Source organism: Fusarium oxysporum, chromosome X, assembly GCF_013085055.1.
Source record: "Fusarium oxysporum Fo47 chromosome X, complete sequence".
Classification (NCBI taxonomy): Eukaryota; Fungi; Ascomycota; class Sordariomycetes; order Hypocreales; family Nectriaceae; genus Fusarium; species Fusarium oxysporum.
Genome location: NC_072849.1, coordinates 1558387 through 1574391, shown reverse-complemented (window position 1 = coordinate 1574391; position 16005 = coordinate 1558387). Strand labels below are relative to the sequence as shown.

Sequence of the window (16005 nt, the reverse complement as noted above, 5' to 3'; positions counted from 1 at the left end):
AACATTCTTCTCCATAGGCAAAAGAACCCGGTCATGTTGGTGGTCTTCGCTTCGGTATCTCGATCAGACTTGTTGTTACAGAGTGCGGAGGGCGGCAGCCGCATTTTCTAGGGGTTGTTTCAGTGGACATAATGTTATTGCACCAATCACGAACGCTGTTTAATTTAACTAAGGTTATGACAGCTCGTTTAGGTTCGTTCACAAACCGCTACCAAACAACCTAAAAATTATGCTTCAAAGACGGGTAGATTGACTCTGCGCTATGGCTGATTAACTAAAACTTAGTTAAACGAACTATCTCTTCCTTTGCACTCTTCGATTATAGTTCTGTAGCCCCATCAAAGCCGTCGTAGATTTAGCCCGAGTCTGTCCTCACGGCGATTCTCGCGGCGCTGAATCAAGTAAGGCGAGGCCATGAAACGCTCATTTTAGTCAGGGGGGCTCAAGACCTCTTGGCGGTAGGGGTCTGGGAACGATGTCTTTTTGGAGTAGTGGGGGATAGCCCCGGCTGGTGATCATAGCTTCATCAAATTAAGCTGACCGCTGAACAGCCTATTATTGTTAACCTTGAACGAACCTAGAACCGCTTTAGCGAGGTCATCGAATTTGCAAAATTCTTGATTTGCGGTGGTACGAGGCGAGGTTCAAACATTTTTCCACATGTTTCAACAAATTTCGTCGAGATGGTCCGGCTTGTACATGCAAAGCGCTGCTATAACGACTCACTGCATGTTATCGAACCATATGAACTGATCTTCAGAACAACTGTGAATGCCAAGGTGCCCGAGACTGTTTTGTTTTGCTCGGCGAACATGTTTTCGTGAAATGTGAAACTGGCGTTGAAGTTTGTGGCTTGAGCGGCTCCTCCCCACGGGATGAACCATAGTTAGTACATACAGGACGTTTGATGTCAAAACTTTAGTATGGGCCGATACCGAAACAGTAACTCTTGCGGTGGCATACCGTAGACTAGTCAGGTCCCGGTTTACTGGGAGCTCGATCAGATCCAAGCGCAACGGAGACTAGCACGGCTTTTGCATTGCGAAACTTCATCCTTTACTATGTAGGCCATTTAGACGATATGAGCCCCCGCAGTATGCTCCCGCGGGAAGTAGTGCACTGTATTGATTCATAATGTTGAATCATCACAATTTTCGTATCGCTTCCGCTGCGACCCTGCTGTATTCGAGACAGCTAGGGTTTCAACATTACGCATCTTCCAATGACAGATGGTGTGAATAAACAGCCTGTAAAACAGCCGTAAACTTCCATCGAATGACTTTAGATGCATTAAGCGCATGGTAAATACTACGCAACCCACTGGAACAACTTGTGTATCCTTGATTGTTGAAATTGAGGTTGTCTTGCTTAGAGCTCGCTGTCAACTTTAGGGGCTCGTGATCTTGGCAGGGGCCACAAATAAGCTTATCGCTGGAGGCTGACTGAACAGCACTTCTGCATGCATTAGTGGAAAATAGTCCCTATAAAGTTGATTACCATGCGAGATCAGTTCATTAAACTGACACTTGGGAAAGTTCTAATGTCATCTCAATACCATGTTCTGTCAATGTCAAAGTTCCTTGGCATTCAAGCGTTGTCCGATTACATAAAGATGAGCTGAGCAAATCTCAAACTCGAGGCGTTGAGGCGCTAAACCTTTACAGGTCCGTGTTTGCGACCGCCGACAGCCGAGAGCTGAGAATCGCCAGGCTCGATCCTGTATCGCCTTTCAATGGGGCAAAACATAAGCTAGAAAATGCCAGTATTCTACCCCCGACGACCGATGCCCATGAAAACCGATGATCTTGCTCCCTGAAGTTCACGATTGACGGTGAAGAGTGGTCAGGGTAGGCTTGCCAGGGGAAGCCGTCCCGTGATGGGTCCCAGGGTCTGGAGGATCTAGGGATTCCAACACTTCGGGAATCCATAGAAACTTTCCGCCAGTCGCTAGGCCAGAATAATCTCTAGATCCCCGCCCTTTTACATGTGCTCTATTATTACCTGACGCCCTTTCCGCGCTGTAGAAAGATTCCATGGTGGTCTCAGCTTCGTTTCGTGGGGCTCATGCTGTATCCATGACTTGTTGAGCTGAGCGATGAACTTCTGCTATCAGCTATGTTGAGTCGCAAATGCCGTCAGCAAGTCCGACGGACATTCAACGTTTACCGGTGAATTGAGAACTTAGGAAGGAGGTAAACCAAGGGGGGGGCAAATTCATGCTGTCTCAAGGTCTGTCATGAAGTTGCAACAAGCATGCCCTATATCTCGTTGGTGGAAGATCCTGTAATGGAGGATCTTACTGTTACAATGGCGGGTATCAAATATCTGTGCCACTATTGCCAATGCAACACGATGACGAGGGAGGTGATCCTCCCCTTTTCTCCGAAAATCCTACCAACAACCGCAAGTAATGATGAGATAGAATGGCCAGGAGAGCATTCATTCTATAGCAACTGGTCAGGCCCTGTGGTATAATGTCTAATTTGTGAGCTAGATGTAGTATTTGTGGTTGAGTCCCATGGCTGGGAGCTTTTAATCACCACATGGAAATGAAGATTAGAAACAGTAGGTATGGGAACTTGTCCAACATAGCTTAATGTTCTAATTATCCTTCTAGACTGTTTTTTGTCCTTACTAGACTACGCACTGACAGTAATAGCGTGAGATCTATTATGTACGTAGACAAGGAAAGGTGCAACTCCATGCTCAGACCTTGTGATATCACTTCTGCTTTTATCTCATAGCCTCACCCTGGGCCTTTAGACTATGACTCTACGATGTGACACTATGATCGGCTCTTTATGTGCATAGAAGATGCTGAGTTATTCTTGAGTCTCAACTGGGATCGCAAGATCATCAGGATATGAAGTTTGTACAAGGATATTTTAGATCACATAAACTGCGCTGTAACACTTCCTAATGCTCAATCTGAGCCCAAGTAGCCACGACTGAGTAAGAGGTATCATGTTTCATGCCATTAGAGCTCTCATCCAGTGAATATTTATGTGTTTTGAGCAGCGCGTAGATATGATGATAGGTATGCCAAGCTAGCACATCAGAGAAATCGGAATCATCCGCAATTATGTCCTCAGAATATGGCTACAGTTTCCATGCCGAATGCAAGCCAACTTGTACCATTTATTTAGAGGCCGAGGCCCAAGTGATGAATGCCATCAGTGTTCACGCCGCTATTTTGAGGGATGACCGTAGTCTCGACCAATCTCATGGCCACGGAATAGAAGCGGAAACCCTCCGCTCTTTGGTTCGGTCTCCACAATTGACCCCACAAATCATTATGGTCGTTATCGATAACAAATCGCAATCCTGCGCAGTAATGAAGATACGATTTAAGAAACACCAGCAAGAGCTGAAGAAATGTGGAAGCAATGATATGATAATTGACTTGGGCTACAATATGCCTGTCATATTGCTCCTATGATTCTATCACTTCAGGGCGAATGCTCACTTTCCCTACGTTGACATTACTTGCCCCGGCCATTTTAATTTATGCATCATTCCTTGGGTCGGCAAATATTCGTTGCAGAAAAACCATCCTAAACTTGTAAACGAAGTCCAAATCTAGCAAAGCCATTTCTCCCAATTCTCCCTTTTTGTGACAACAGTCATGAGATCAACACTTATCATGCCGTGAGAACACTTAGCTTTGCACTTCAAAAGTCGAGAATGTCGATCAACTTACCCTGCATCGCGAAGGGCTGTTTTGAATTTGGTGCGCTCGCTCCGCCCCGCTCCGCTCTCCCCACCACAAATAGCCGGAATTACCAATTTCCGTATCCCTTTGGCGACGCGTATCGCTGCTTGCAGCACGAAGGCCTCAGAACCCAACGGCTGGACTAATTTACCCCTTGAGCTCTGACTTGAGTCATATTGCTGTGCTTGGGTCGCACGGCTTCTTGTGGCACTTAAAACAGGGTGTAAGGCTTTGTGATATGGAGTCTTTCTGACATCATAATTTCGTGTTTGGCGCGTCTGAGCGAAAGCCTGATAAGATAAGGCGCGCTCAGTCCCTCAATTTTGGGCCTCTCCATTCACTACAGGGCATGCATTTGATGATGCTCCCTTCAAGATTAGCATACCTCTGATCAGCATGAGTGATTTAAGCTCTCATTCAGTGATTTGTTGCGATACATCTCGACCCAGAAACCGGGTACCTGTGATCAACAAGAAGCAAAGCTCAGCTCCGCTAATCACTCAGCCATGTCGATCATTCACCCTACCGGTAAGGCCCCAAAAGCCAAGCGCCAGGTAATCTCCCTTGGAAAGCCAAAGCAACTGCAAGGGGGCACCCATCACCCGAAATAATGAAGCCAAAAGTGAGATTACGATCCAATGAAACACAAGTCCTATCGCGAGAGTTTGATATTCGATTGTGATGGCTGCGTCCGTGCTGGAAGTTGTTTGCCGATCCTGGTTTAGTCGCGAGAGTTTCGATAGATTGTCAGCCACCGAAATCGTAGCCGTATCTCGGTGAGCCAATGAATCACTGCTTGTTAATGGGTATGATTGAGTGACACATGCGCGTTTGTTCACAGCTGAGCTGCCTAGTGTGATGATACCGTTACACTATCAGTCATTATGTCGCAACCTTTAGTTATTCACTGACCCGTGGAGATTGTTACTTAAACCCTTCCCACCTGCCAGCTGACATCCCCAGGGCCTGCGCTGTCTGAGCATACTACCAAAGTCACCGGTCGTAACATCTCACAATGGGTTCACTGAAGCTATCACGAGGTACTAGCGAGACCAGTCGCGCGAGCGATGCGGGTGAGCGTCGCCTGCCTACTACGCCGGCAATGAGGATCCTCTTTCTCTGCACGGCGCATAATTCGCTTTCTCAGCAGCTGTATCTTATTCTCAGCCAAAAGCACGATGTCACGATTGAGTATGCGCTATCTGACAAAGCCATGATCGAGGCAGCGACCTTGTTTCAACCAAGTGTCATCATCTGCCCGTTCATGACCACACGAGTCCCAAGCGAGATCTTCTCAAAGTACCTCACTCTCATCATCCATCCCGGACCGCCAGGTGACGCAGGTCCCAGTGCCCTCGACTGGGTGCTCATGGGCGACGATGGCAACGTCGTAGACTCCGACCAACTTCTCAAATCCCAGTCCTGGAGCCAGAACGGCCGGTCGCATTGGGGTGTTACAGTCTTACAAGCTGTTGATGAGATGGACGCAGGTCCAGTCTGGGCATTTGAGCAATTCAAGATCGCCATCGATGCGCCCGGAGTCACCAAGTCAACACTTTACCGCAAAGAGGTCACCCAAGCAGCGATTACTGCTACCGCCACTGCTCTGCACCGCATCGTCTCGGCAGCTAACGGCTTCTCCGATTCAGGCGTCGCAGCCGCTCTATCGCAACTGTCCCTTCTGCAGAAGCAGGATATTCGTGGTATCTCAGTTGATCTTGTCCCCAATCGCAGTTACAAAAGCCTATCAGTGACACTGCGGAAGCCTTTTCTCGGCGGACCAACGCATCGCCGACCCCTTCTCAAGGCAGCGGAACGCAACTTTGACATCCAATGCGAACCCGCTCGGACGATATCGCGAAAGATTAGGTCTGCTGATTCGCAGCCTGGCTGCCTCACAAAGCTGTTTGGAGGAGTCGGCCTCTACGTTTACGGAGGTACGATTGAGGCTGGGAGGGATGCGAAATGCAAGCGCGGACCTGGAGAGATCATTGGTTGCAGAGACGATGCTGTCTGCGTCGCCACCTACGATGGACAAGGCATCTGGATCACTCATATCCGCCGAGTGAAGCGCAAGGTTGATCCAATGCTCTGGCCCAAAGTCCCCGCTGTCTCAGGCCTTCTCGACCTCGGCCTCATCCACCAAAGCTCCCTGAACAGTTCAGTATCACTACGTCCTCTCTTCGGCTGGTCCAAGGCAACATACTTAACCCATCAAGATATTTGGGTAGAGTTTGCTGCAAGTACAGGCAAGCGCCAAGTGGCCTTCGTCTACTTTGAGTTCTACAACGGTGCCATGAGCACCTCTCAATGTTCGCGACTCATTGAAGCTCTCGAATTCGTCGCTTCGCATGAGGCTCTAGATGCTGTCGTGCTTATGGGCGGTGACTCATATTTCAGCAACGGTATTGCCCTCAACGTCATCGAAGCCAGCGATGATCCTGCGGCAGAGTCTTGGAGGAACATCAATCGCATCGATGACGTGGTACACATGCTGCTCGACGTATTTCCTCGCAAGAACGTCACTACCATCGCGGCGCTGAGAGGGAACTGCGCTGCTGGTGGCGTGGCCTTGGCAGCGGCTTGCGATGTGGTCATTGCAGGCTCCGAAGTCGTCCTCAATCCTGCCTATCGAACCCTCGGGCTCTACGGCTCTGAGTATCACTCCTTATCCTACGTCGGTCGCTGTGGGCCAGAGCGCGCAAGGTATATTTTGCGTGCTATGCTACCCATATCTGCTTCTCAAGCAAGAGACATGGGCCTTGTAGATAAGGTCCTCCCAGCTTCAGGATATTTCCTTGACATGAGAATACGGCATTATGTCAAAGAGATGAGCTTCACGAGCTACAAACCCGGCAAGTGGAAGTCCAAGGTCGATGTGAGTCACACTGGGCTTACAGCAGCAAAAACTCTTGAACTAGGTGAGATGGCCAAAGACTTCTGGAGCGCAAGGTCAGAGAGGTACAACACACGACGGCGAGACTTTGTTCGGAAGGCCAAGCCAACACAAACGCCGCTACGCTTCGCCGCTCACAGACGACGAGACGGGGACCTAGATGAAGAAGAATCTGACTCTTTTGATGATGTTGCGGTGTTTGAGGAGCAGGTTATCGAAAGAATTTTGGAGGAGAGATTATCCAAGATGGATTCGAGGTTATTGTCCCTCCATGAAGAACTCAGGTCTCACGACCAACCATCTAGGACAGGTGGTGAGACAAGAAGGCCTCAGGAAGGCAAGGGTTTGATGTTTCCTTGTTATTATCAAGTCGATACCCACGTTTGCACTTGATTCTAGCTATAATTCAAGTTATTCGCCATCTCAAAATGAGCTACCAAGTCCCTTTGTCATTACCAACCATTCGCCACATAAAGCCTTTGACAATGTAATCGCTCTCGAAAGAAGAACATGAACCCAATAATAATGCTTGAACAAACTCCAGACTTCCTCAGTCGCTGTTACAACCAAACAGTAACAATGCTCGAACCGATACTCCGGACCTCACCAGGTTCTGTAGCAACCAAATTTGTGCTACGAGAGGCTCTCGAGCTTTTTCACGGCTGCATCGCGCTCTGCGCGCAACAATTCGTCGGAAGCAGACATAAGTTTCTCCCTCATCTCCACATAACATCGGAGCGTCTCGATTGTTATCTTTTTCCTTGTCTCCCACTTGACGACCTCTTCTTCTTTGGCAATGTCCTTCTCTAAAGACGCGATCTTATCTTGTCCATCTTGGTATTGCCGGAGGTTCTTCTGGGTTTCTTCTTCCATTGCTTTCAAAGTGTCTTCAACATTTTCAAGCTTCTTTTTCGCGTCTTCACAGTTCCGGATAAAGCCGTCATACATGGCACGCAGCGTCTCTGAACACTTCCCCCCCTGGTTGTCGATCATCGTGGTAAAGCTGTTTAATTCTTCCTGTAACTGCCTGAGTTCCTCTCGTTTTTCGTCTCGGTCTCTAGTGGCCTTTTGGAGAACGTGCCTGACTTCTCCCATGTTGATTGAAGTTAAGTTGCGTCGGGTGTTATGAACCTCCTGCCCGTATATGCTGCTCCGGAATTCAGCATCTTCAATCCTTTCGCATATTGCGCGTAGGACTTTATTGAAACCGTAGAGCTGAACGGATTCCTGTGAAGCGAGACAACATTAGCATCGGCGCTCATGTGAATAGTTGGGCTGCGGTACTGACACCTTGATTGAGACAAGCTTCTTCCTCGGGGTTGAATGTCCTGGATGCTTCCTTGAAGTCATCGATATTGCTCGATACGAATTGTTCGACCTGTCGCAAGCGTTTCTCGGGGAGTGGCGAGGGTGCTAGGATGGCGTCAGTGATGGGTTGAGGTCACGAACGAAATAAATAGAAACATACGAGGAGGCATATTCCGCTTATGAGTCGAAGTCCGATCGGGCGGTGGAGGAAGGGAAGGCTGGCGACGATCGGATGGACCGATTGCACTGCTTACGTTGCTGATATCGCTGAGAACACTCATTTCTCTATCGTAGGGAAATTCTGGGAATGTTTCGTCTTCATCATCGTCGTCAAGCTTGTCCTGGGGTTGCTTTTTGTAAGCTATAGTGAGCGTGCGCCATGTTTTCGGCCTCGCTTGCCTAAAGGCAGCATCACGACCCGGCCGTTTGAGCTTGTTATGTTTCGATGTGCTTTGTGAGTTGACCATGTTGTCTTCAATCCACTTTCTAGCCTTCACGCAATCCGAGTTCATGGTAGGTTTGACTGGCCTACCATTCTTGCTCAATTCCTGGCGCTCCTTGGCCTTTCGTACCAGGAAATCGCGCAGTTCGTCCATGGTAACCATTGATCCATGGGCGTGAACAGCTTCAACGGCAAGGGCAAGGTTCAGCGCGGAGTTGGTCCCCCAAGCGGCGACCTTGGGAACGTAATCGCGTGGCAGCCAGTCCCAGGGATATTTCCCGGATGCCTTGTAGATCCGATTGACGCATTTTTGCACCTCTGGATTTGCGTCACCAACCCCAATGTCATCGTAAGAGGCTGGTGCCTCGCCGTGGTTTGCATTCATGGCATGTATGGTGCGAAATTCGTGTTGTAGGTCGAGAGGAGTCGGCGTCAACGGTGGGGAAATGCCTCGAAGATATAGGCGCGCCCCTTTGACGCGAATAGAGAAGTGAGGGGCGCGATGAAGGAGGGAAAAAATGAATCAGGCTCTGGGCCTGTTGGCTCATGGCAAGAGCAAACAGTTGTTGGTCCGTTAGGTTGCTGGGAGCCATCTGTCGGGAAAACTGAAGCCGAGCTCCGATTCATCTCCGCTCTGTGTAACAAGATTAAATTGCAGAGGGAAAAAAGATAAGAAGATAAATAAACCCTTGTAGAGTTTCAGGCAAACGAGGCTGCGTTTGCACGCCCATAAGCGAAGAAACTGTTGGCAGAGTTTGGCTGTTGGTTGCGGTGTCCAGCTGCTAAATAAATCCCAACGCTTCAGTGGATACAAACGTCCCGTGTGCCGTGTTGCGGGGGTTTTAGCGGATAATCCCCCGCGGTGGTGACGATGCTTACCAGGCTAGTTAGGGCAAACACGCGGCAATCAATAACCCAATGATGTGAGAGTACCTCAGCATTGAATAGTTAGAGTATCACTGATTGGTACATATGCCTTTCTCTGTATTGTGCTTCCTCAAACGTCGATGTCGTTTTCCAAGGGGCTGTTTCATTTGGCGGCGGGGTCCACTTCAACATCTAGGTACTTATGTAGTGTACGGATACACCAGCCCTATCGTAGATCTCAATTGACACAATTTACAGGCCGGCCCATTCCGCAGCCAAACGGGTAAGATGATGACGGATTATCGAAGGCCGAAGTATCGACTTCACACCAACTTGGGATATCACCACTATAACTGCTTTTCATTCCCAGCTTGAATGTCATGAGCTTTACGCATACCGTCACGAATGGAGCCCATCTCGTCTTGTTCCTGAGAACCAGGAACCAGACCTGTTTGGCCTTCTTCCCCAGATGACTGGCGTAGGCAACCTGCCCCAGGTAACGGAAGATAATCGGTTACCGTTAGTTAAGCGCTACACTCAGCCGCTGTCAACTGCGATCTCAGAGGCCATAGTGGCCTAACAGCGCTGTAAATTTAGTGGGTCTGAGGGGCACTGTTAGCACCCAGCCAGACGATGCCTTTCATTGCTCAGGTAGGGTTACTTCGTCTTCTGCTTCCTTCACCGCAACGACTGCACCCAGACTGGCATACACGATGCGCCATCATCGAACGGATCTACCTCTAGAAGGTAGGTCTCCACCAGATTTAAGGTAATGCATTCGCAAGGGAGCGAGGGATCAGGTGGTCGATAGGGACTAGCAGGCTCACGCGCCCCAGGAGCGGAAAATCGCAGCTTGGCGATGGCTTCATGGCCATGGGTGAAGATTATTGGCATAGAGCTGCGATGGACAAGATTGAACGAGGGTGATGACGGCGAGTTTATAGTTCTCGAGCGCGGCAAGTTTCTTCTCACAATTTGCGAAACAAGCGAGATTCAGGCAAGCGCTCATAGCACGTATGCTATGTCCTATCGTATCTCAGCGATACAAGTTACACGGTTCTGTTGACTTATTTCAGCTTGTTATTTGCTTTTCGCATCACCCATGCCAGTCGAACCTAACTCCTCTTTGTTACTGACAACCAGAGATCGAAGTCCTATGGTTTTTTCCCCCAGATGAAGTAGACGGGAAGATACAGATGAATAGAGGGATTTCGGAGCTCCCCTTTTGCCTTCGCCATAAGAACTTGAGTCTCCTCTTTACCCCATCCAAGGACCTTTTCCAGAAGCATTGGCGTATACGAGTCAATGGCTGCACATGATTGAACGACCTGGCACTTGCCTACTTCCTTCAGGACGGGGTCTTTAGGCCAGGCACCAATTGGAATCTGTCTCAACATCAGCTAACAATTCATGTTCTCAGTAGATATAATGCTCACCTTTCGGACTTCTTCGTGGACATCAACGAAACCCGCCTTGATCACCTTTTCTTTCCAGTTCATGGCGCAGTCGATAGGCTTTCCGAATTTATTGCTGCTGTCGCGTACTGCTTCAGCCCAGACCTCTGCATTGACGGCCTTCTTGATCGAGTCATCGTCTGACATGAAGAAACCACGCTGGGCTTGAAGTTCGAGATAACCGCCGCTGTTGAGGTTCTTGAACGCACGATCAAAGAACTGCTGCTCGTTGCTGATGCATCCCTCAAGCTCTCGGGCATGGATGTAGTCGAACGGCTTCTTGTAAACCCATGGGTCTTCAAAATCATCGACTTCAAAAACGCAGTTGGCAGGAACCCTGCATAGAAATATGAGTCTGGGCAAAGTAAAAGACATGATGCTCATAACTCACCAGTCAGGCTGGATGGGGCTCAAATCTGTCCCGACTACTTCGGCTGAAGGGTGCTCACTTCCTGAGGTCAGCAACGGGGCTTTAAGTAGTTACCAAGAGGCTATAACCTACTCTGCAAAATCAATAGCCCAGATGCCAGTACCTGTGCCCAGATCAAGGACACGTTGGGGATTGTCAATTGGGGCAGTATGAAGCTTCCCCGCGAGAAGAAGACTGTAGATATGGTGAACCAGATCCATGCGGTTCTGCTCTTCATCGTCGTTTGGCTACAGTGTATGGTTAGTCGGCTTGCACTTGAACTTTCGATAGGCGAGAAGACTAACCACCAAGTATGCTCCTTCGTGGAATGCATGATATCGACGGCCGTGCTGTTGAGCTGTTAGGCTACCAACCACCCAGGAATCTTGTATGCCCTACCTCATATCTACATAATTTTAGTAAGAAGCATAGTCGGCTATGAAGTATGACCTCTCACCTATAGCTAAAGATGCTTGATTTGAGAGATGTCATGTAACTGGAAGAGCCCTCTCTGCGCTGATTGTCAGTACAGAATCCACAAGATATCCGTCATTATGACTGACCCGAGGTCTAATGTAGAATCAGTGTCTCCACCATAGTCCTACTCTTTATCAGCATATTTTTTGATCTATAGTGTTGGGTATGGTACTTCTGCTTCTAGTACGCCAGGTACATCAGGAGGACTTTCAGCACGTTCGGCTGTTGGTTGAGCAGCTGGGGAAGCCATTTTGCTGACGATACAAATGCGCTGCAGGAAACCTGCAACTCAACACTGGGACGGCCCCCTCTTTATGACCTGTTCATGCTTGTGTGTAACTCAAGTGGTATCATATGCTGTATCCCCGCTCGGCTAATATTCAGGATGGATGAGGCCAATTGGGATGGCCACCGTTTCCGCCTCCGGCTTCTGGGGCTATATCCTTGTCGATCACCCTTGGTTCCCGAGCGGCCCGCCGCTTGTCACTCTTCACACAAGCTACCGAGACTGCTTTGACTAACGGCATAGGAGCGATGGAGCGCTGCGGCTACGACTATGGTCTCGAATGACCGACGAAGAACTTTTCTAGTACTGGAAACCCTCCAAGCGCTTCTCGACACCTCGTATGTATCTCCATGTATGTATGATGTGGAGATGGTCGTAACCCTGTCTCATGAAGTTGTTGGTCGCACCGAAACCCAGTTTAATACGAATGCACTGCAACCTGCTCGGTATTTAACACCATAACGGGAAGGCCTATTAGCCCTCAACACTTGATGTGATCCTGGTAAATTTCACATGCGATTGGCACACATTATGCAACGATTGCTGTTATTTCTATAGACAGCGTCTTGGCAGACTTTCGCAACAGTGCACAGGGCCGTACGTTCAGTTCGGCTGGGGGCTAATAGCAATGCGCCGACTCTTACGAAGACAGATTGAATATAAAACCGAGATGTTGATAGGAATGTTTCTCTAAAAGAAACAGCAGGGTAGTTCCCGTTTGCATGGCCCTCGAAGGAGGTTGGCCCAGTACTGTTGAGGCTGAGAAAGGTTCGGAGCGTCAACAAGGATGAGCAAATCAACTGCAACCAGAGCAAATGTCATTACCTGACATCAGAGTTTCCAGTAGCACACAAGAGAGCTTGTAGAGGTATTGAGTAGAGATTTTTGTCTTGTGGAGGGCGGCTGGATCTGCAGCTTTGGCCCGCAGGTCGATGATCCAGACATTCTCTGTCATGCCATAACGCATAGCGTATATGCCTTGACGACAGCATTGCTAATACATACGACCATAGGTAGTGGAAAATACGGGATCCCGTCTGCTCTCCCATAGTCAAGCCACTAACCGGCGGATTAGTAGTTGGGTCGGTGACGACCAGCGAATCCCCGCTGTTGTATGTTTTGTAATGCTACCTTTTTGTTGTTACGCCGGACAAAGTCTGTATCGCTTCTTGGAAGCTTCCGAAAGTCTGGCGTGGAATGCTGACTGCGGTGGGCGGTCACTTGTATCCCTCCCTTTTCACTTCGTTATCCTCGAATCGCTGTTACAAGATGCACGATAAGCGGGGGACGTGCATAACTCAAGAAAAACCCAATGAAGACCATTTTTGTAGGCCGTCTTATTGCTTGTGATTGGTGTCATTACTGTTGAGATGGGAAATTAAGTGGACTTTCGATCTTGCAAGTCACTGGAAATCTCCTGATCGTGTAAGTGCATCTTCCAGAAAGTATGTTGTTCAGGCCTCAAGAACTTGTGTGTATTTGTTACTCATTGCTACGCTACGACCAAATATCAAGCCAAATTCATCTTCTCAACGTCCCTACAAACACTGTTCAAGCCTAGGTCAGCATTCGAAGACTGACTTCTAGTCAACAAGCTACCTCAATCTCACAACTTAGCCGATGGACCAAGTCCCAGATCCTTGATGATGATATCTGCAGCCTTCTCACCAACAACAATAGCAGTGTTGTTCGTGTTCGCGCCAACATTCTCCGGAGGAATACTCAAGTCAGCCAACTTGAGACCCTTTGTACCATGTACATTCAGTCTCTCATCGACAACGCCATTCTCATCACGAGGCGCCATCCTGCAAGTAGAAATGGAGTGCCATGTCGTGGCAACATTCTGTCGAACCCACTCTTCAATAGCCTTGTCATCTTCCGCTGAATAATCGAGATCTGTGACATTGCTGAGAGCTTCGTTGATCTCCACCGAAGCGGCCTTGGATCCTGCTGGCCATGCTGGGTGACCAGCTGCGATCTCGCCACGGTACATCTTTGTTCGACGCATGATCTCTCGGGATTTCTTGTAAGCCCAAATCTGCTTCTTCAAGTCAATGTCATGCTCATCGCTGAGGAATCCAACATCGAAGTCAAGAGGGTCGTCGAGTCCAGCGCCGGTGATGTGGACATGGCCGCGAGAGTATGGGTAAGCAGTGTAGTTGCCAACAGTAACATATTGCTCTTCAGGCACAGTTGAGGGATCCCCAAGGAAGCAAGAGATCATGCCCATAAGCATCAAAGGTCGATTGGGATGGTTCTTGAAGTCCCGGTCCCAAGCCTTCTGGAACTCAGGCCCAAGTGAAGCAACATCGGCTTCTGTAGGTCGGAGCTTAGAAGAGATATCGATCGCATTCCATCCCAACATGGAATCCTTTGACTTAATGAACTCTTGGCGCTTGTCGGGGTTTCTCAGAATTCTGTCGGCTGTTTCATGGGGTTGCAGATTAGTCCTGTAAGGGTAGAGAATGAGGTTGTGATCCTGATACTCGTTACCAACTCCAGGTAGGTCAACCTTGACGTCGACGCCAGCTTTCTTGAGGACTTCGGGGGCGCCAATGCCTGATCTTTCAAGCACGGGTGGTGTACCCAGAGCACCGCATGAAACAACGACCAGCTTTCGTGCCTTTACACTCAACGTCGGATGTTGGGTTGGCGTAATTTGGGCTTGGAATGCTGGGTTGGGCGTGTACTCGACTCCAACAGCTCTCTTATCGTCATCAAGAAGAACACGTACAACCTTAGACTCAACGAGAACATGAAGGTTCGGATACTTCTTGTTGTCGATCTTGTTGTGAAGATAAGCCGTAGCAGTATCTTGTCGACGACCATCCTTAGAAACATATCGGAGCCATCGCTCAACACCATTATTGGCGTCGAGAGTTTGCAAGTCATGAACCTCTGGCCAGCCGACCTGAGACACACCGTTGATGAAGTCGCTTTCTGGGTTCTTGGAACGGTATGTGCCGTCAGAGATATGGACGGGGCCGTTAAAGCCGTGGTGTTCCGGGTTACCTCGGCCATGGTATGTCTCAAGCTAGACGGAATTAGCGAAAGTGTCAAAATACCCCAGAGGATCTCAGAAAGCCTACCTTCTTCAAGAATGGAAGGATCTCATCAGCAGACCATCCGGGAGACCTCCAAGAATCGAAATCCGCTCGCTGAGCACGAGTGTACATCATAAAATTGATAGATGAGCCTCCACCAAGCGTTCCACCGCATGGAACGATGGACTCGCGTCCAGCCAGTTTATCTGACTTGTTGGCCTTGTAAAACAAGGTCGTGGTGGAGGTTGGCAGCAAGTGATCCAGGAAAAAGACAGGGTTCTCAATGCTCTCGACCCCACGGTTATCTTGTCCACCTTCAATGAGAAGAATAGACAGATTTGGATCAGCCTCCGCCAGACGCCCGGCAACGACACATGCTGCTGTTCCGCCTAGTTCACATAATTAGCAGTGGCGGTGGGTTAGGTACAGAACAAGCGTACCTCCAGCGATGATAACGTCAACTTCGGTAATGTCGCTAGCGAGTTTAGTATATAAACCCATGGTCAAAACTGGACGATCCTTTCGGCAACGGGGTTAGAAGGTCGGAAATGGGATTAGACGAGGGTATTGAGCGAGTCGTGCTTGGTGATTCAGAAAGAGAATGTCCCTCGTGAGGGGAAGTTATATATATATACCTGCAGCTCGTGTCACCATGGTTCTTCCTTGCGGCCAACCAGCCGCAGGTTAACCCCGCGCGAGTCACCTGCAGGTCCTTCCCATATCTCAGCAACCCATCTCTGGACCCTTACAATCAGACTTTACTTGACGTAGGACGTTTCAACCGGGGTTGTCCAGACGCTGATCTGGTCGGGGTACGTCGCACCCATCTGGGGCAATCTGAGAATGGTAAGGTGAGTTCCCCATATCTCCTAACTGGAATAAGGCTGGTGGATAGAGGCAATGAGCTCCGGGCACCGGGCCGTGTTGAGAGATGAGCAGTGAGTGGCTCATGAAGATTCTCGAGACTCCACTGGCTGTGCACCCTGGGGTTGTTAGCTCAAGCCTGTGGGTCACTTGAGCGGTCCAGACACGGGAAAGTGCTTCGTTGTTCCTTGGATGCAACTCAGAGCTTGAATTGGAAAGGGACCAAACTGTAGCTAGTCCTGATTT

At 49.1% G+C, this 16005-nt stretch overlaps 4 protein-coding genes across 4 annotated transcripts; 1 reads left to right on the top strand and 3 right to left on the bottom strand.

Moving 5' to 3' along the window:
* Nucleotides 1-4727: 4727 nt before the first annotated feature.
* Nucleotides 4728-7001, top strand: FOBCDRAFT_285531 (uncharacterized protein; the record flags this gene model as incomplete). The annotated part of the gene is made up of 1 exon (XM_031191518.2): nt 4728-7001. One exon carries the CDS (start codon nt 4728-4730, stop codon nt 6999-7001), a length of 2274 nt encoding a protein of 757 aa, XP_031032749.2.
* A 240-nt stretch (nt 7002-7241) lies between these two features.
* Nucleotides 7242-8743, bottom strand: FOBCDRAFT_280402 (uncharacterized protein; the record flags this gene model as incomplete). Its single annotated transcript, XM_031191517.2, has 3 exons — nt 7242-7835; nt 7897-8021; nt 8077-8743. 3 exons carry the CDS (start codon nt 8741-8743, stop codon nt 7242-7244), a joined length of 1386 nt encoding a protein of 461 aa, XP_031032748.2.
* Nucleotides 8744-10196: 1453 nt separating this feature from the next.
* On the bottom strand, nt 10197-11847 carry FOBCDRAFT_10135 (S-adenosyl-L-methionine-dependent methyltransferase). Its single transcript, XM_031191514.3, has 9 exons — nt 11738-11847; nt 11652-11689; nt 11546-11599; nt 11488-11494; nt 11394-11438; nt 11182-11336; nt 11071-11127; nt 10662-11016; nt 10197-10610 (listed from the first exon to the last, which is right to left on the bottom strand). The coding sequence occupies exons 1-9, from the start codon at nt 11813-11815 to the stop codon at nt 10380-10382; spliced, it is 1020 nt and encodes a 339-aa protein (XP_031032745.2). The 5' UTR covers nt 11816-11847; the 3' UTR covers nt 10197-10379.
* A 1457-nt stretch (nt 11848-13304) lies between these two features.
* On the bottom strand, nt 13305-15480 carry FOBCDRAFT_169515 (GMC oxidoreductase-domain-containing protein). Its single transcript, XM_031191512.3, has 3 exons — nt 15336-15480; nt 14941-15284; nt 13305-14885 (listed from the first exon to the last, which is right to left on the bottom strand). Exons 1-3 carry the CDS (start codon nt 15394-15396, stop codon nt 13458-13460), a joined length of 1833 nt encoding a protein of 610 aa, XP_031032743.1. The 5' UTR covers nt 15397-15480; the 3' UTR covers nt 13305-13457.
* Between the last annotated feature and the right edge of the window lie 525 nt (nt 15481-16005).